This window comes from Lissotriton vulgaris, chromosome 11 (assembly GCF_964263255.1).
Source record: "Lissotriton vulgaris chromosome 11, aLisVul1.2, whole genome shotgun sequence".
Classification (NCBI taxonomy): Eukaryota; Metazoa; Chordata; class Amphibia; order Caudata; family Salamandridae; genus Lissotriton; species Lissotriton vulgaris.
Window position 1 is genome coordinate 300,248,621 of NC_141699.1, and position 20,909 is coordinate 300,269,529.

The following is a 20,909-nucleotide window of genomic DNA, read 5'->3' on the forward strand; positions in this document are numbered from 1 at the left end:
GCAGAAATGCACTATATTTACCAATATATATAGCCATTCCTGGTCCCTGCCTGCTCTGGCGCGCAATCTGCAGCCTGCGTTGCAGGCAGAATAGTTTTTGTGCAGAAAAGGACCCCTTCCAGCATGAAAACAATTGTCTGAGGCTTTTTCCTCTTTTTGTCGAATGCAAACTTAGAAAGAGGGAATAGTGGTATTTCTCCTTGTTGCACCTCCCCTGGGAAGGTGTAGAATTTTGACGCTTTCTCAGGTTTCCCAGTGTTGATGGATCTGGGAATGCACCAAAATCCATAGACGGAAGCGCGGAAACACCCGCACTTCACCATGGAACACCTGGTCAAGGAACAGTAACGCAAGGCAGCCACTTACACTGCCTTGCGTTAATCTAGATTTATCAAGGAGGCCTTGCGTTGCTTGGTAGATATGACTTTAATATTGTGTTGCCCTTGAGACACCATGTGTGACACATAGGCAACACAATACTATGAAAACTGTGCCCCCCTATAGCTTTCCCTATGTGTTTTAGAAGAAAAGTTTGAATTCTTGTTCATATGAAAAAAATCTACTTATTGGTCAATCCCAATGACTCAAATTCATGCTAGTAAGACACAACAATCTGAAGACCCTAACCGGCAAGGATACATTCACCCACAGCCGCTTCAAGTGGATCACTGAGTGACCTGTGCTTACCATCTGCCCCACACACATGCTTGCAGCTTCCAGCATGGCTCCATCTGCAATAGACCTTGCTGCCTCCTTCCCAATCTGCGGATTCCCTGACAGCAGCTCCTCCACCACCTACATAATGAGAGAGAAACGCAGTGTTGGTCCTGAGCGCAAGCCTCGTGGTGATCCTCAGATGCAGAAATATCTCTAGTAAAGCTTACGCTTCGGTATTCATCCAGTGTGATCTTCCCATCGTTGTCCGAGTCGTACATGTGGAACAGAACTGGAGGGAAGACAAATGCCCATTAGTGATGCCATTTTTTGTTTACATCATTGCACAGTGTACAAAGTGCCACTAGACACCAGTTTCATTGGCACAAGGGAGCTATCACATAGGTATTGACTGGGCGGCAGGATGAATACCACTGCAGAGAGAATTATGCTTTCCTAGCTTCATAGGCTATAAAAGGTCATTAGTCCACACAGTGGCCTCTGGCATCACCTGTACACACCTGGCCAGAGATGGGCATTGGGGTCTGTGTGGTGAATGGTGAACTGAAGGACTAAATACAGAAGTCTGTTCTTGGACCTTGTAGTGAAGAAAAGGCGTTTGTTCAAAGAAGGCGTTTGCCTTAACTAGTGCGTCAATAGGTCCGTGTCTCTGGAGAGAAGAGCAGTAAGAGTCTCCATCTGGTGAGTGAGCTGCTATGAAGAATAGGGATCTTTGTGCTGTTTAACAGAATTATGTACAGTACCTTCTTCTACATGAAGTCTCAGACCAACTTAGCAGTTTCATCAGGACCAAGTGCCCTCTGCTACTTAAAAAGGTTAGAGCATATCCACGGTGAAAAAAGAGAAAAGGATCCCTTGGCGGACAGTACTTAAGATACAATCCTATGCTATCTTGCATACACCATAGTAAGCCCATGTATTAGCAGTGGTCTCTAATGCTTGTAGTACATTGACAGAGACATTTTATAAAAAGTCACTTTTTTATTTTTCAGTAAAAAAACACGTCATTACATTTCATAAAAACAACAAATTGTAATTTCCTTAAAAACATACACAATATCATCACCACAATGTTCATTGAAAATTCATGAATCTATTACTAACATACTGTTTTTCAGACAACAACTTGTTCTCATGCTGTATCCACAAAATAAAAGGATACAGCATGAGAACAAGTTGTTGTCTGAAAAACAGTATGTTAGTAATAGATTTATGAATTTTCAATGAACATTGTGGTGATGATATTGTGTATGTTTTTAAGGAAATTACAATTTGTTGTTTTTATGAAATGTAATGACGTGTTTTTTTACTGAAAAATAAAAAAGTGACTTTTTATAAAATGTCTCTGTCAATGTACTACAAGCATTAGAGACCACTGCTAATACATGGGCTTACTATGGTGTATGCAAGATAGCATAGGATTGTATCTTAAGTACTGTCCGCCAAGGGATCCTTTTCTCTTTTTTCACTGTTTGCAAGTACCCTATTCCCCTGGTGTGCTAAGGGGTCTCTCTCAATTATTTAAGCACGTAGAGCATGTCCACTCCAAGAAAAATATGGCACAGCTGGAATACTGGAACACACTGCTTTTGTGTTTTTCTAAAAAAATTCTAGAAAGACTCTAGCCACTTTAGAATATATTTTGGCTCGCACACAGATGGAACAGGACACAGGCCAACTTTGATATGACTGCATTCACCTCAAACGGTATAAATAATTACATTTCATTTGATTCACATCAGTATACACAATAAACGTCCTACATTCCCACCCTATAGAAACCTTCCTAAGAATTTAATTTCATTGCTGGACAGTAGGGTTGAGTCAAAGTGGAGGACTGGCCATCCAGAAGTAAGCCATGTCTGTGACCTCATCTGCACATATAGAAGGCCAACTGGAGTTGTATTCTTAAAAGGCTGTTAAATCCATTAATATGACATTTCAATAGCCTCATGTGTATTCCGGGGTCATTTCTCCCAAGGGAAACACGTTGGTGTTTGTAGCGAGGGCGCAATGTGTGCTTTTGTCAAATACGATGAATGACATGGACCAACATTCTCAAAGGAATAACACAGTGGCGACACAACACAAAGCAGTGATAATCTCAGAAGAGAAAAAGAGAACAAAGCATATGGTATAATGTTGTGGAGAACTGTAAATGTTGTGGTTATGTTAAGGACTAAATCAAAGTAAAAGTCGAATGATGCTTTCAAAGAACCAAAGAGTAACAAGGAAGTTGTACAACATGTGGTCGTGCAACTTTCATGCTTTTTTTAGGTCTATGAAGGTTGCCTTTTGGTCTTGAGGAGCAGCAGTCTTCCAGTCTTTTTACAATTAATTATAATACCAGAGTGAAAGACTCGGCCTGGTGCATGGGTACCATAGAGAGTGAGGAAGTATGCAAAGAACTGCAAAATGGATAGGAGCCAGAATGATAATAAATGCAAAAGATATCAAGGAAAGCTTACATTTCAGTTTCTCTTTCCGACATTGGTCAACCCGCTCCTCATCGATCTTTCCCTCCATCGGCCGAAAGTAGGACATAATGGTCAGAAACTCTTCAAAGTTAATTTCCTCCGCATACCCACGAGTTCCTGTCCGTAGGTTTCTGTAAGGGGTCAAACGAGATTGATGACAAGCATTTCACCTTGATAATAAAAACTGCTTTTAAATGTCCTCCTCGAAGACAAGTAGGCCACGCCCAGAGCAAGCACAAACTTTGAGTCTTTCTCGAAAACGTGGGAAATTCATGGTAAAATATATGTAGCAATTATTGACCAAGCATTGTTGGTACTAGTAAGTTTTCAGTCACAATGGGTATTTACAAGCAGTAGCACAAATGAAAAAATAAGATTTTATTGGCGACGTCGTGATTGGTAGAATATCTCTCCTACCCCTGCAGTGGGCTATTGAGATATTCTTTCTTGGGGTACGCCTATTTATTTTCCACACCCACTCTTTCTCTGTTCCATTGTCTTTTCCTTCTTCCTCACTGTTGGCTTTTCTTGCAGTTCTCACATCATCTGGCTCTTATTCTTCCTACTTTTGCTATGGCACTGGAGTAGCCGTCAGACTAATATCTACTCTGTGACCATTTCTAAATTGACTGCAGAGGGGCTGGGTGTACTGATCTCTATGGGTGGGATATACTATTCTTGCTCCTCAAGCTTTTATTCTGACTTTCCACTTGGGGTCTATACATCTGTTAAGCTACTGCACTTCACAAAGCCATCCTAATGTAGTATCAGACCATGTACGTTTCATCCAGTGCCTGTCTACATATCTTTACAATTGCTCTTTTTCCAATATCCTCCCATTCTCTCTTTCTAGTAACCATCTTATTGTGCTTTACCATGAGTTTTCTTTATCGTGTATTAATTATTCTCTTTTCTTGTAAAAGTTTGCATACATTCCTGGATTGTCTGTGGTGTTTCTCATTTTTTCCTTTATGTAGGTTGCTTTTTGTTCCTCCTCCTTAGTCTCTGTCTTGTAATAGCTTCCTAAACTTCCTCAAGCACTTCAGTTTCATTTATTGGTTATGGTTGTCTTGTATATATGCGTTGCCTAGTTCCTTTCACATTGCACCTGCCTGTGACCTTTTCTTCATAGCTCTTCTCACACCTATTTCTTTTGCAGATTCATTATGACTTCTTCAGCAATTTTGGCCCAGTTTATGCTTGCCAGCTATTTCCTGATTGGATTGGTTCCCTCGCCATCCCATGCACCCAGGATTAGCAGTCCATGAATGTTGTTCTCTGACTTGTATACCTATTGCAGGATGTTTCCTTGACTAGACACCATATACCTGTAGTTCCCTAGATTGGACACCTTTACATGCCATGTCCTAGTCTGAATGCTTATTTGTTGTTATGGACTAATGCTTGAAGTCTTGTTGCATGCCATGCCTGAGATTATATGATAAGGAAAATATCATTAGGGTCTTTTTAGCTGTGGATAGTTGGGTGTTTTGCTCTCTGTTTACTCTTCTCTTGTTTTTCAGATTTACTGCTTTCCAGTCTTCTGTTTGGACTCTTTCTTGTGAGACCTCTCCTAACTTCTGATGCCTCTTCTACTTTCTGGATACATATTTCCCTCCTTCATGGGACTACTTTTACCATTTTGGCCTTCTGCAAAAAAGAAGGAGGTTGCTGGATGTGGCTGTTGCTTATGTCCATGCAGTGATACCATAAAGAGTTGCCTTCTCTTCCTCTCTCTTTTGCTGCTGCTGGGGTCAGTATTGCAAGGATTTGCATATTATACCCCTTCAGTGGAGAAGTGTGGCTCACTGGTTAGAAGAGGCAGACCTGGAAGCAGAGGTCAGCCCGGGACCAGGGTTCAATTCCCGGCTCGGCGGGGTCTTGAGTCCTAAAATGTCCATGGACTCGACAATTCTCGCTCCGGTGCCTACTCGATTCATTGGTTCACACTCTGCGACTCTGGGCAATAGCTTGCTTAATCTCCGCAACGGCCCCTCGTGGTGGGATGCCTGGCTTTCACCTTTTGGATACCCTGGCGGGGTTATCTCACAGGGGAATACCAGGACGGGTTCCCTAAGCAAGCGCTTAGATACCGGGTCGGTGATTTGCGCTATATAAATACATGTACTTCATCGACTTGCAACAAAATCTCTTTTGTCCACGAAGCAAAGGATCAGCACTAGAATACATGCTAACATTTCGAAACAGGAAAGAGGGAGATAGTAAAAAAAGAAAAATAAGAGGAATTTATTTTTCCCTTTCACTAACATTGAAACAGGCAATTTTAGGAAGGAGACAGCTAAAATAAAGTATTATTTGGCCTTACAAAATGTGAGTCTCCTACCTGAACCGGGTCTGTTGGCATGTATGCATTAGAGATGCCAATTGCACACAGTGCACCAAACCCACACATTCATGGGTAAGCTCGATATGCCCCTTTATCATAAACTGAATTCAGTCTCTCTTAGCAATCCAATAGGCATTCATTGTTCAGTACCCCGTGCCTCACAAACCATAAGGGCACATTGTCCAAGTTCAGGAACTACAGATAGTAGTGCCAGTCACTACCAGCAGAAGAGCCAATGGCCTGCAGTCAATAGTGCAGCAGTAGAAGAAAAGGACTCCCAAAAGACCTGAACTCAAGAATCGCACTCTGCAAGCGCAAATATCTGCGTTGAAATATCTCATATTCAACACTACCTACAGAGCACCCCAACCTTGAAAGCCAAAGACTCATCGCTTATGTGTACTATCGACTACCAAAATAATATGAAGGTAACTATAGGTTTTCTAAACTTTCCTCCACATATGTGAGCCTTGACAACATATATATCTTAAAGGCATACAGAGTTGATAAAGTAATTCTATGCTCACCTATATATGTGTACCTAAACAACACTGCTGCTGTGATATTCAGGATACAATATATTTGTAGGACAATATTTCTGACCACGATGTTTTGATATTCAACCAGGTTTAGATGCCTAAAAATGTGATCAAGAAAAAAGGCATAGCCAATCTATTACCACTCATCCACCAATGTGAACGCCTCGCCCTAAAGTAGAACAGCCGGCCAGTGACCTAGTTGCTGTCTGTCCACATGCATGGCTGAGGCTAGCTGGGCACGATTTACAAGCTGTCCTCATCCAGGAGGCTCATCGGTAACAACAGTCAGGCCCATGCCTGCTAGCACCCATGAACGGGGCCCAGAGAAGCCAGGGATAAAACGTCCTCAACTCTGAAACTCGTTGGCCAAAATTATTGATGCTTGTCTTTATCCACACTACACATCCATGCCACACCTGCACAGTCTGTGGGTATCAATGGCTGCACCACATAGTGCCACTGTTTGGCTGTCAGAAATCATGGCTAAGACTTGTGTTGTGACTCAATGTTGTGATTCATTTCTCTGCCATTCTAGGCAGACCCAGGGCTTGTGCGAAACAAGGGAAACACACACTCAGGAAGCTCTCTTACCTTTTGTCAAAAAAGGCTTTGATAATTTTCTCCCTGATTGGGTTCGAATGCAGGTCGGGCACACTCTCAAATTGTTCCTTGCTGTAAAAACACACAAACAGATTGTGAGTCCTGGATTCTATCAGAAAGGGTGACGAGAGATGATGTGGGAGAGAGAGGGTGTAGAGTGCAGGGCCAGGACAGAGATGAAGAGAACGGATAAGAATACCTACAGTGATGAGGAATTGAAGTCCAGAAATGAACGTAGGGATAGTGGTGTACAAAGAGGCAGTGCATTTTGAGTAAGAGAGTGTAAAGAAGGAAAGGAGACAGAAATAGAGGTCTTGTTGTGCATATGTCTTCGGTTCAAATTACAGAATTCCTAACTCACAACATCAGATTTACACAGCACCTACCTTGATCGGGGAGCAGACACCCAAACATTAAATTATCCTGTATAAAGTACGGCCGACTGTCTTTGACTGCGATACTGCTAAGGGGCGAATGAGTTCTGTGAACATGAAGAGCATGAGGCTGCAGACCAAGAGGGACCACCTCGGAAGAGGTGCATTCATCTGCCTGGCGAGGATCATCAAGCTGTGACGGGGGCCACAGAGCATCCCTGTAGGACAACTTGCAATATCCTTTTAACACATGGAAGAGGGTATTTTCTTCCGTCTAGATGATCACACCTTTAACGTTCACACAAACCAGTTAAATCTTTGGGCCATATGTACCAAAAGGTTGCACCGCGCAGCAAGTCAGCTTTGACTTGCTGCGCTGCGTGCCAGGGAAAGGGCAGAAATGGGCCATATTTAACATAATACGGCGCATCCCTGTCTTTTTCCAGCACTGGCGCACAATGTGCTGCCTAGCACCAATGCGGGCACCCTTGCACCATGGTGCAAGACTGCCCGAGCTGTCAGCAGGATTGTTTTTGTGCAGGAAGGGATGCTTTCCTGCACAAAATCAATCCCCTCGGCCATTTTCCTCTTTCTTTGTGTGCTGCTGCAGCACACATAGAAAGTGGAAGTAACAAGGAGAAATACAGATATTTCTTTTTGTTGCTCCTTTCCTGGGAAGTTGTAGCATTCTGACGCATTCCCGGGACTACCAGTATTGGCAAATCTGGGATTGCTTCAAAATCCATGGGTGAATGTGTGGGAACACCCCTACTCCACGGATGGACCGTCTTCCCAGGGCAGAGTAACGCAAAACAGCGATATGTGCTCTGTTGTGTTATTCTGGATATATAAACCCACTTAAGGCCAAGCAAAGTGGCCTTTGTGGTTTGATAAATCCATCTTATGGGTTGCGTCACTTTTGCACCCTATTGCATGACGCAATAGCAAAGCAACTCAATAAAAAATATGCCCCTTGGTGTCGTGCTCTTTCACACAACAGAGATAGCAGGTGTGCAGACATGAAGAATGCAAGTAGAATTTGTTGTGTGAAATCAAAACAAACATTGGTAAATGCAATAGGTTTCGCCTATGTGATTAATAATAAGCTGTCTTTTCTTGTAAGTGTAGCTTGGTGAGCAGTTTTGTAATAAAAGTCACTGAAACTCCATTAAAGTGTTATGACTTGTTTATTGAGAAAGGCAATATATTGTGCTGTTACTGGCGGTACTAGAAAGCGGGGAGATTAGGTAAAGGGGGGAGGACAAAGAAAGAAAACGTGCAAGATGGGTAACAGATATTTATCACCAAGGTCTTCTGTTTGACATCAAACAGACGACGAGGTTGAAGCTGGAGTTGCTTATAATTGCACTCAGAACTCTGAGGGGAAAAACATCCCCATTATTCACTGTTAACCCTTCATAATTTTAAGATATGTTTTCCCCACCTGAATCATGTGCCCCTGCTTTAAAGTACTATGGAGGGGCAGATGATTAATGGGGAGCCATACATAAAATGGCCTCTCCTGTCTGCCACAAACAAAACACCTGGCCTCGTGCCACCAACCTCTCCCCCTCTGTGCCTTTCTTCCTCCTCCTTGCCCTTCCCCTCCTGATGTGATTTCCCCTCCGCCAGTGCTGCACTGATACCCTCTATTAGAGCTCTGCCAGGAAAGCCTGGAATTCCTTTACCAAGTAGCAGCAGTGCGTAACAGGTTTCGTTAACCAGTATTATCCACGTAGCAGCGCACAGTTACCAAATTGCCCAGATTTTGAATCGGGCGTTCACACTAGGGGTTTTGGTGAGCGCCATGCATTACATATACACCCTCTGTTACTGCTCATATTAGCAGCATAGGAATAGAGAAGTCATCTGGGAGCCATCCATAATCTGGTATATCACTGCCCAATACCTCCACATTTGGCATTTGACTCTTCTCTCCCAAAAACAAAACACAAAATTGCATGGTGGTCTGCCACCAACAACTACTGCACTTTACATTACCTGTCCCTCCCATAACCATATATAAACAATCATTGGCAACGTCAATAGGTCTCCCCTTTGAGACTATTGGCTCTGCCATTTCCTTTTGTTCATATTGTACAGCAAAGGCATTGCCCACTTTGGGAATGATGTTTAGCCATGCTGTATAGCAGCATGACTGCTGTGCAGCGCGGCTAAAAATAATGATTAAAAAAAGGTCTATGATACATCCTTCACTAATGCACTTTTATTTTTTTAAAGTGCATTAGCGCTGGCTGTTTCATAGTGCTTTTAAAAATTGGTTTTAACCACACTGCAAATCATCCAGGCTGCTCTACAGCATGGCTACAAACCATTGTAAAATCTAATAACTCTCATAGGCAAGATCTATTGACTTTGACAATACGTGTTACTTTTAAACCAACAGAAACAGTATTCAAAATAGGCAAGACCACTTTGTAAAATTAAAAAACACAGCATCCATGGGACCTTATGACATGCGTGACTCCTACAGCCAATACAGGCTCTTTAGCCAACAGCACTTCGCATGATGTGATTTTCAGACCCTGCTACAGTTTAAAAACACAATTTATAGAATATACCATTCTTGAAAGCAAGCAGAGGTTAATGGAAAGGGGCGACCACTCGGTCCCCCCGAACGTATGGCTGGGTGCCCCGATCCCCCCAGGAAGCCATTTTGGGCGGGGGGCGTGGCTCAGCTGGTATGCCCGAAGTGGCGTAGCTGGGGCGCGCCCTTTCCCGCCCAAGAGGGGTTGTCCTAGACACCTACACCGAAGACCACGCCCAGTAGGCGTACCGGAGGAGGGTACACGCCCTCCTGCAGAGGAATAAATAGAGCGGGAATCCGAAGAAGCGTCCTCTTGTTCCTGTGCTCTGAAGGCTGCACCCACTCGTTGCTCGTGAGCCCTCGACGGAACAAGCAGCAATTTTGAGAACTAGTAATCTTGTTGTTTCTCTTTCAGTTACTTGGAGTTCGGAGAGGCCAGGACCTCGTCGTCGACTAAGAGCGGAATACTCGAAACCATGGCTGGCAATAAAGCAGGAAAGGGTTCCGAGCAGGATAAGGTGTTGCGCCTATTGTCGAACCGGATTACTTGCATGGACCGAAAACTCGAACAAGTCCAATCGATCGGTAGAGGTTTGGCGGAGGTCAAGAAACAGCTGGCTGCGCTGAGCAACCCGGGTCATCCTAAGAAGGTAATAGGCCCAGCCTTGCCGGGAGTCGTCCCCGGGGGTAGAGGGAAACGGGTCAAGAAGAGGGCGGTTTCGGGGGAGGTCCCGGTTCCAGAGGTACCCCCAGTCGCCCCCCTCGGGCCGGCAGACAACCCGGCACCAAACCCAGATATAGGTCAGCCGATCCCGGTTGTGATTACCCCCACTAATGAGGAGGATATGCCTCCCAAATTGGCCACCCAGTTGGCAGCATGGCTCAATAAGAAGGCAGGGGGTGCAGTGGCACCTGGAGACACGGCCGAAGAGGCCAAGCGACTAATCGAGCAATTGCAGCAGTCGAGAGATGCCGCAAAGGCGAATCTTCCTCTTATTTCCCCACAGGTGGCACCGGTGGGACCTGCAGTTGGTCACGAGAAAATGGCGGGAACAACGGCCGAACCGGGTAAGCTCGCTTTGCCAATGGCAGGGGAGGGTTCATTACCCTCAAGGCGGGAGAAGGTGGCACAGCACATCCCTATGGCCACGAAAGAGTTAATATGGGGAGACAAATATGTCAACATGTTTTCATTGTTAACTGACCATCGCGAGATGGAATATGCTAAAACCCAGAAAGATTTGTGGCACCCGAGCGTCTGGCGCGCCAAGATGGCGGAATTCAGGGTGGATGAGACAGTAACGAACTGGGTTAAGGCCTTTTCTATATTTACTGCATACGAAACCCGAGGTGTTGACTGAATTGTCTTGCTATCAAAATCGTATTATGGATTTTTATGCAATGTATGAGGGGGAGGAATGGAAAGGTTATGACATGAAATTCCGGAAAGCGAAAGAATATGATGCTTCTCTAACATGGGATTGTCTCGACTCGGTGTCATGGCACAAGCAGCTCCTGCCAGGGGCGGCGGGTACATCCTCGCCGGGCGGGAGTGGGTCAGGGGTCGTCCGCCAAAAGCCCGCGGTGCCCTTTCGAGCGGGCGCCGGTGGGGATTACCAGCCAAAAACCGGCGGGAATGGCAGCAAGCGGGGGGTCTGTTGGGGCTTCAATCGAGGCAACTGTAACAGACCGCAGGGAACATGTAGGTTCAAGCATGTGTGTGCGGGCTGTGGAAATTTCTCACACCCGGAGAGTTCATGTAGATCGAAAAATAGCGGGACGGGAGGAAAAGGAGGGTCCAAGCAGGAGTGAGGTAGAACGTTGTCACCGATTGCCTACACCCGTTGATCTCATGGCTATGACTCCTTGGTTGAACAAATACCCTGATCATGTATCCGCTGGGGTGTTGAGGAAGGGATTCTTACACGGCTTCCACATCCCGGCGGGGGATTTTCGGGGGGACTCCTTTTGTAAAAACCAGTTATCGGTACAGCACAACCCAAGCGTGGCAGAGAGAAAAATTGCAAAAGAAGTCAGCTTAGGGCGAGTGGCAGGGCCTTTTCATCGCCCGCCGGTGGCGGAGTTCATCTGTTCCCCGTTAGGGGTTGTCCCGAAGAAAGACCCAGGGGAGTTTAGACTTATTCATAACCTGTCTGCTCCAAGGGGTTCCTCCGTGAACGAGGCCATTGACCCAGAAGTTTGTTCAGTGCGGTATGCATCGTTCGATGATGCCGTGGTCATGTTAAATCGCCTGGGCCCCGGGGCGCTGATGGCGAAATCAGATATCGAATCGGCATTCCGGTTGCTCCCGGTACACCCACAGGATCAGCGCTTGCTAGGTTTTGCATTTCAAGGGAGTTATTTCATGGATAAATGCATGCCTATGGGTTGCTCCATTTCTTGTGCCTATTTTGAAATGTTCAGCTGTTTTTTGGAGTGGGCATTTACCGAGGCCACAGGGCATAGGCATGTTATGCACTATCTTGATGACTTCCTGTTCTTAGGAGCAGCCGGCGATACGAAATGTGCGCAGGCGCTGCATGACTTCTGCATCCTCATGAGGGATTTTGGAGTCCCATTGGCACCAGGTAAGACGGTTGGACCATCTACTTCACTGGAGTTTCTGGGAATTGAGCTCAATTCGGTGGAGGGATGTTTCTGTTTACCGATGGAAAAAGTGGCCAAGTTTAGGGCTGCCTTAACGCAATGCCTGGGCAGGGAGAAGGTGACCCTACACCAGTTACAACAAACGGTGGGTCAACTTAACTTTGCTTTGAGGGTGATACCAATGGCCTGACCCTTCTCACGCTCTATTGCGCAAGCTATGGTTGGTCTCAAAGAGGGGCACCACCGTACGAGACTGTCGGCAGAGGTTCGCCAGGATATGCGCATTTGGTTGGCATTTCTGGCGGACTTCAACGGTCGAGTCGTGTGGAACAAGCCGCCAGCGTCTTCAGAAGAACTAGGTTTGTGGACTGACTCAGCTGGGAGCATGGGATTCAGCGCCATCTTAGGTAATCGATGGTCGGCGCAAACATGGCCGACGTGGTGGCATTCCAGAGGTCTCACAGGTAACATTGGGTTCTTGGAGTTGTTCCCCATTTGGGTTGCTCTGATGGCATGGCCTGACGACTTCAGGGACTGCTCAGTGGTGTTTTGGTCTGATAATATGACTGTTGTCGAATGCATTAACCAACAGGCAGCACGCTGCAAATGGATCTTGAGATTGTTAAAAGAAGTTGTGCTGCGTTTCATGAAATTGAATGTACAGTTCAGGGCGAAACATGTGCCAGGCGTACTGAATCATGCAGCTGATGCACTCTCTCGTTCACATATGCAGGCGTTCAGGGGTTATCTACCTACAGCGGACCTAGTGGCGGCACCATTCCCCGAAGCACTATGGCTAATCGGTGCTCCGGATTACAAGACCTCGTGGCAGCGAGCTTAGCCCCCAGGACAAGGAAGGCATACGAAGGAGCATTTCGTTCCTATTGCACATTTTTGGGTCCCACAGGGAGTCTGAGCTGGGGGCAGGAGGAATCCTTCCTGGGGTTCCTGGTAGCGCTGCACCGAGAAGGCCGATCAGCGGCAACGGCCAGTAGGCATAGGGCGGCCATTTCATTCATGGCGCAAGTGCATGGCATAAAAGACCCAACGGATTCCTTTGTAGTTAAAAAGGCCCATCGCGGCTGGCAGCGCCTCGAGGGTCGCAAGCAGGATGCGAGGCGCCCGATTGGCTTACAAAGGTTGTCTCTACTCGTAGCGAAACTAGACGAGACGTGCTCCTCCCATTTCGAAGCAGTTCTGTTCCGGGCAGCTTTCGCATTAGCATTCATGGGGCTATGCGGGTGAGTGAACTGGTCGCAGGAATAAGACAGACGTTGAGGGAGGCTTGTGCAGGGATCACGTCCAAATTAGGGGTGATTCGATGGTGGTCTCGATAGCCAGGTCCAAGACCGACCAGGGGGCTATGGGAAATAGCGTTGTCGTGCAGCGCGCGCGAGGGTCCCCAACGTGCCCGATAAAGTGTATAGAGGAATACTTGGCACTAAGGGCGGTTACATGGGGGGGGAGTTTGCTAAGGCACAAGGATGGCACCCCACTGACGAAGTTTCAGTTCCAGAGGGTGCTAGCACTGACAATCGCTGCTGCGGGCATGGACCCGTGCGATTTTGGGACCCACTCCTTTAGGATAGGGGCTGCTACTGAGGCTACAGCCGGGGGTCAGAGTGCGGAGGAAGTGAAAAAGTTGGGACGATGGTCCTCGAATTGCTTCAAAAGGTATGTGCGATTGCACATGTTGTAAAGATCAATTGACATGCACTCACGCTTCTTGTCTTTTGTTTGCATTACAGTTTCGCGAGCCTGTCACGCAGGGCGGAATTTGCAGTCGACCCAGCACCAGGAGACCAGCGGTCAAGGATCACTAACTGGAGAGAGAGTGGTATGGGTCGTGGGCCACTCATATGAGAGGCGCGCCGGGGACGTATTCAAAGCAGGTGACGCGACTCACGCAGCTGGGGAATACGGGTACAGAGTGGCCTTCCATTGGAAGGGCGGGCTCTGTTTTGTCCAATTCGAAACATTTTTTGAGGGTCTCTTAGGGCGGCAAAGGTTACCGCCATCTGTAGTCATAGTACACCTGGGGGGCAATGACTTGGTGACACTGGGTAGACGAGTGTTGTTTGAACAAATTTTGTCTGCTGTTAGCTGGTTGGCTAAAAGAATCCCGGGGTGCACGATTGCCTGGTCCCACATGATTCCCAGGAAGGTATAGCGGGGGGCCTTTCGGTGTCAGCACTGAACCATTCGGTGAAAAGGGTTAACAATAAAATTGGTAAATTGCTGCGCTCTTCGCAGCTGCATAGCATTCCTCACGGGTGTATTCGGGGTGATCTCATGTATCTGAATGATGGGGTTCACCTGTCCAGGGAGGGGAATGATTTACTCATAGGAGACTTCATAGCATGGCTAAGGGGTTTGAGGAAACATGACCTTTAGGAGGAGTAGGGGGGGGCGGATAGTCGGTCAACTACCCGGCCTGTGGCGGTAAGGTCATGATCGGTGAGCAGTAATTTCAAGGTCCCTAGAGGGGGGCGCCACCCAGAATGGATGGGAGCGCCCGGGGGGAGGCGGCCATTGGCCCCTCCCACGGGGAGGCGGCACCCACTAAGGATGGGTCGCCTAGGGGGAAGACGGCCATAGGCCCCTCCCAGGGGGGGAGGCGGCTAGATGCCCCTCCTACTAATTTCCCGGGGGCCGGATATCCGCGACGGCGGATAGCGAGTGTGGGGATTGGGGGGGAATCCACGCTGTCCTTCCTACAGATACCTCACACGGGAACTCGAACGACCTTTAAGATGGCGTCGAGTGGAAAGGGGGCCCCCACCACGACAAGGGAAGTTACAGTTGGCAACGAGGGTAGAGTCCTCTGCGCATGCGCCACTCACACCGTGAGGGCGAGAGTTTTGGTAGTAGGGATCTGACACCGGTTAAGACCTTGCCGTTGGCCCGTAATGCTAGGATGTACAATTTTAATTTAGAATGTATGCATTTGCAGGATGTTAGACTCGGCTAGGAAACCTTTGTATTAGAGATCTGTTAAGGTTAGCCAAAGAACATGTCTTCATCGAAATGTATAAATGTAAAATTGTACATAATTATGAAAAATGAAACTTTTATTTATGTTTAAATTTTGTTTCATATTTTAATAAATACGGCCGGGAGGGTGACTCCCTCCCGCCTTCCAAAAGTTCAAACCTGTGTCCGACTTTCCCATCCTTGGGGATTGTGTTGGGAGGGGGTGGCGGGCATCCCGGCCATATTGCTTAAGTGCTCAAAGGGCGGAGGTGGCCCTTCATGGGCAGATGGTAGAAACTACTGCTCACGCTCCTGCTCACTGTTATCACTAGTGTGTAAGAGAGATGATAAACTATAAAGATGAGAAATTAAAGATGTTCATTGAATGCTTTAAAGTAAACTGCACATCCGGGTGTCATACACTGCACACTAGTGCACCCAGCCTGCTTTGAAAGGTTCAGGTCAAGCTGCAGGTGTTACTGATTTGTTTTTAAAATGATTCAACAACATGATGCAAACAATAAGGGTTAACAAAAAAAACACACTACAGGAATGCAGTTTGATAATATATTTGTTTTATCATCCAGATCCAAATGTATTCTCGAACGTGACCTACCGGTGCACAGACAGATTAATAGGTACCTTTCACACACAGTGTAAAAGTGATTGACCCTCATCAATCTTTCCTTTACAGCAGCCTCACTAAGTTTTATCATGCACCAAAAATAAGAAAAACAGTGCAAGCGCTAAGAAGGGAGTAGCAGGCAGGGTAAAAAATCACATCGGGAGCAGCGGATGGATACAGATTAACTTGAATCAATTAGTGCTTGGTCTCTGCTCCACAGAAACTATTGGAAATGATGTTTCGCCTGCAGTGGCAAATTAAGGAGGCTGCAAACAAGAGTGACAAGAAGCCAACAAATGGAAAGCAATGGGTGGGATTGAAGCCATTTTTGAAAGCAATAGTGTTTGGCAAGCAAGACGCATGCTCTCGCAGGCTCGACTCTAAAAACCCCAGATACTTGTCACCCTGCCGCCTTTCACACCCACCTTCAGTAAGACCCTCGCCTCCCATACAAAATGTGTGGCATGCTCGCATCAACCCTCTGCAATATATCTTTCCCCTTCCACCAATGTCCCAGTACAAAAATATCACTACCTGGTGTCATGCCATTCTACCATAACATTCACTGTGCATTCCCACCTCTTGCCCTTCCCCATACCACAACCCCTATCTTGCATCCTGCCACTCTCAGTTCCATCTTCTCACCATTCCTGATAAAAAAACAAAATACACCCTTTGCAGGTCTTAAGACCTGGTTATTCAACCTCTAGACCCTTTAAAGACCGTTTCTGCAATTAACTGTCTTCTCTTTTTTTGGTAAGCGCCGGGAAACCTCCGGGTAGCTGCGCGCTGTATAAAATTGAATATAATAATAATGTCACCCTCACACAAAAAAACTCTACTTGGCATCCTGCCCCACACCACCCTCTGCACTTTCTGTTCCTTTCTCATCCTGAAGCCATGATTCATGCCCTCACAGTGAATGTGGAGAGATAGTGCCTGTCTTGCTGACACTGTCTCCTGGAAGAGCCACTCATTCGCACAGACCGCTTTGACTGAAAACAGATTAGATATTGTAATGTTATTTCAGATGTAATGGCTGCTCCTGGTTAATCTCAGCCAACGTCAAAGATCCATCGGCCTACTCAGCGAGGATTTTCTCCTTGATGAATGGTAAATTCTCCTCGCTGCAAACCTATAAATGAACTGGGATCCCACTCCATGGGTAGGCAGTGGTCCGTTCCAGACAGAGGATACGCTTTTGATGGCACAGGAGTACCCCGTGCATTCAGACACCTGCCCTGGGGCTCTAGATCGCTGTGAAGAGCGCTATATCACCATCCATGAGAACCTGGGCTTCTGGGCCAGGCACTTCTCTGCTCTGACATCAAAGCAGCGAATAACTGGACTTTGAATTTTTTTTCTATAAGTGGTTCCTATACATAACAAGAAAATTGTTATCACGTCTTTCCAGATATGCCAGGGCATTCCATGCATTATGACAAAAAAGATATGGGGCGGCCACCAAAAAATAATTAAAATATGGCCAAAGAAGTAGATAATTAGAGGCGCTTCTACAGCATGTGGAGGTGGAAAATCCTCATTCCATTAGCTATACTGAAGCACCACCTCCGTGCTTCCCGCAGCCCTTTTATAAAAGGATTTAAACCCAGAACAAGTCACATCCAGGGCGGGTTGGCGTGCAAGTATCTGCTGCATAAGATCCGCTATTTAGCCCCATTGATTCTAAACAAAAAGAAATAGAAAATGTCACAGGGCCCCATTTAAGATTTGGAGAGAAATACAGCGCAGAAGTGACCAAGGGGTTAGTATTGTGGGGGAAATGCATCCCATGGTTTCCTACTCCATATTTAGAGATTCCTCCAGAATCTGGATGATTTTCAGTCTCCTTGAAATTCTAAATGGGGTCCATAGTCCACAGGCTGAGGCGAAGCCCCGACATCGAAGTTTTTAGTTCTCGAATTCCATTAATTAAATCGTCTTAGGTGTCACAGAAATTAAGTATTAAGTGCCCTTTAAAAGGAAACCGGCTGGGCTTATCTGTTAAACAGCTGGTCTCACAGCACACATCTCCCACCACTCTGGCGCTGCTTCAAGAAGAGGACTCGAGCACAGCGAAATGTAGACGAAGACCCGGTTGTCTCCTCGGGGACAGGAGGGCGGGGGCTGTTAGTTCCTGCGTGCGCACGCGCCCTGAGCAGGAGTAGTCTATTGGACACAGAAGGAAGGGTCTGGTGACCTAGTTCTCCTCGCGCCAGTGACGCAGTGGTCAGGCATTTCATTGTTCTGTGGACTTTGCGAGGACAGTAACATAGAGACTAGGACAAAGGGGTCCGGCCACTGAGTGATAAAGTTCTATGAATTACAGGCCCAAGGGTGAGCCTGAAAGTTTAGCTCTGCTGCGTCAGACTTGGCATGGCATTGACGCACAGGGCAGTTTTCATTGTTTACCGCGACTGCTCGCCTGCTTGACAAATGGTTGAAGTGTTTTAATGAGGGAGCTAGGGCTTGATTGTGCAAGCCACTCCACGGAGTTGTGATGAAAGGAATTACTTTTTTAATTGGACAGTCAAATTAAATAGATCTGAAAATTAATTTCGCTTTGATGTTGTTTGTAATTTAAGGTACAGGGCGACCTAGTTCCAAGGAGAGTGGAAGTACTTTACAAAGAACATTTTTACAGAAAAAAGTGCATCTAAATTAAGAGTTGAGGTGTTGAGGGTAGAGTATTATGTGAGTGGACATCCAAGTTCTTATTACAGAAATTAGGATGTGATAGGGAGGGGATGAAAACTCGTATTTGGGATAGTATTTTTCAGGACACTGTAATGTTGAATTTACACATTACACATAGTTACATCAACTTGAACATGTTTGCAGTTTCAGCCACAATCGCTGGAAGTGATTTGCCAAGAATCACAGTTTTTTTATGGTGAAGGGCCACCTTCAGCATGAAAAGCAACAACCGAAGTCTTTGGGGGGGAAAGTCAGGAATCCATTCACTAGAATACTATCTCGCACATTGTAAAATAAGAATGTATCAAAACATTGTAACGATTTTTAAATTTGTTAACAAAATATCGAAACAGTTTGAACAAATAACTTGAAAACTATTGGGTTGTGCTACTAAAAGGAAGCAATCTGCAAATCTCTGGAAACTGCCTCTGTAGCATAACTACGACTGGCCTGTTGTGCCCGCCCTCCTTCCAAGTACTAATGAGGAATCGGGAAAAGCAGATGGACCCCTTGCTCCCAAGCCTTGCATGTGCTAGAAGTGGAGTTGCAAAGGTGCTTTGTGAGTTCTTTCTATGGGATTGGTGGTGGTATGTAAATAACTATGCATTCGTATTACTTTATAATACCTTCAATTTTAGTCTCATAATCTAAATAAATTAGATTTTTTTTTCGAGAAAAAAAGCATCAATAACAGTGTTCAGGCTTCTATATAGAATACCTTCTTTAAACTAGTGCACAGCTGGTTGGTAACTTTCAGGACCACATACAGGCAGTTCCCAAACGAGGATAACTGAGGACAACTGATAGTTTTATGCTTTTTAAATAGCATAGGTTTTTACATCTGACAGATGTCCTTATTTTTCCATTCCACATAAGAGGTCACGACCTCCTTGCATGCCGTCAAAATAAATAATAGGGCAAGTTTTGGATTTTTAGTAACTTTAAAACCCATAAGAGCACAAGACGCTAGTCCTTTCTCAGTTCTACAAAGCCTCCGTCATAGCTAGGAACGGAAAGTAGGGCAGTTTTAAAAATGGGAAGCTGTGAGACGCATGGGACGCCCCTCTCTTGCACTCCCCGCTCTACCATGACTAAATCTTTTGCATATCTCAAATTTGGTATAAACCAATGTACTGGGCTGATTACAGTATCGGCGGTCAAATTGCCCACCGCTATTGTGGCGGTCAGGAGACCGCCGGACAAGCAGTTGAAAGTCCGACCACCGATTTATGATGCGACCTTCGTTGGTGGTCAGCAAGTGCTCTTTAACATGACGGCTTGTGCTGTGGCCCAGGAAAAGGGCAGCAGCAGGTGCAGCAGTGTTAAAGAGCACTATGTGCCCATTCATGCACCATGTGGTGCTTGGTACACGGTGCATGGATGTCCATGGGGCCACTACATGTGCCCCCATGGCCACTTTGCAGTGACCCACGAGGGACTCTGGCTTTGTTTTGGTTCCCCAAAGTCCCTTTCCGACAGTCTTTTTGATGGCGGTCGGACTAAAGGGCTGTCTGTTGGTGGGTCCTCCACCGACGGTTGTTTTTTAAATTTTATTTTTTATTTTTAGATAGCAGAATGCAATACATACAGAGCTGACCGCCTGCAACCCATCTCAGGCCGGCATCACTTTAAGCTGGCATACATGCTGAGTACCAAGAAGGGCACAAGATATACAAAGCATATGCTCAAAGATAAAATAAAAAATAGAAGGTCAGAGAAGTTTCCCTGTCAGCTGTCATAGTCCCGCTCTGTGCATGTTAATATGAAACAGTACATTTTTAACTTTTTCTCCCCCCCGCCCTCCCCCCAAACACCTGTCCCACCCCCCAACTCCCCAGTTGCTGCTCCGCGTGTGTAATTGTGTGTGCGCAGTGAGTGGATTGCGGACCTACGCCGCAAGACCTGCCTGTTAGCCCTATAGGGCCACCTCATGTATCACCGCCCTCGGGAGTGCCCTGTCCCCCCCGTCCAGCGTCAAGTGGCGATATAGCCACGTCCCCGCCTGCTACCACCAGTGTCTGTGTCCATGTTGTTGCTGGGCCTCGCCGCGCCTCTCCTGTTCTACCTATGGGTCTTCATCAAGTGGCTCCGGTTGTCCCCCCCCCCTCCTGTGTTGTGGGATCCTCTTCCGAGTCTTTGGCATTTAAGTAGGTCTGATAGAGGCCCCAGAAGTTCCTAGGCCGACTCCGGGGTGGGAGCAACTCGCCATAGAGCTCTGATTGCGTGTTGCAATACAACATGTCATTGGACCATCGTTTTAGCGTCGGTAGAGGGCCTCTCATCCAACACATTGCTACCACTCTTTTTGCAAGGAGCATGCCCATGCTTACCAATTTTCTCACCGCTACAGGTACCTTTTTTGTGAATCCCAGCAGAGCTAGGGCAGGGTCCATGACCAACTCCAGCTCTATGATAGTGCTCATTTCGGCAAATACCCTATGCCAGAA

General features: G+C 46.3%; 1 protein-coding gene across 1 annotated transcript in view; it reads right to left on the bottom strand.

The window, feature by feature from the left end:
• Positions 1 to 20,909, bottom strand: part of TESC (tescalcin) — a 269,377-nt gene that overhangs the window by 30,287 nt on the left and 218,181 nt on the right. Inside the window, exons 3-6 of the mRNA XM_086943266.1 lie at positions 6,630 to 6,710; positions 3,144 to 3,283; positions 885 to 946; positions 688 to 795 (exon numbers count right to left, since the gene is read on the bottom strand). Of these exons, the coding sequence (XP_086799392.1) occupies positions 688 to 795; positions 885 to 946; positions 3,144 to 3,283; positions 6,630 to 6,710 (391 nt within the window). The remainder of the gene's footprint in view (positions 1 to 687; positions 796 to 884; positions 947 to 3,143; positions 3,284 to 6,629; positions 6,711 to 20,909) is intronic.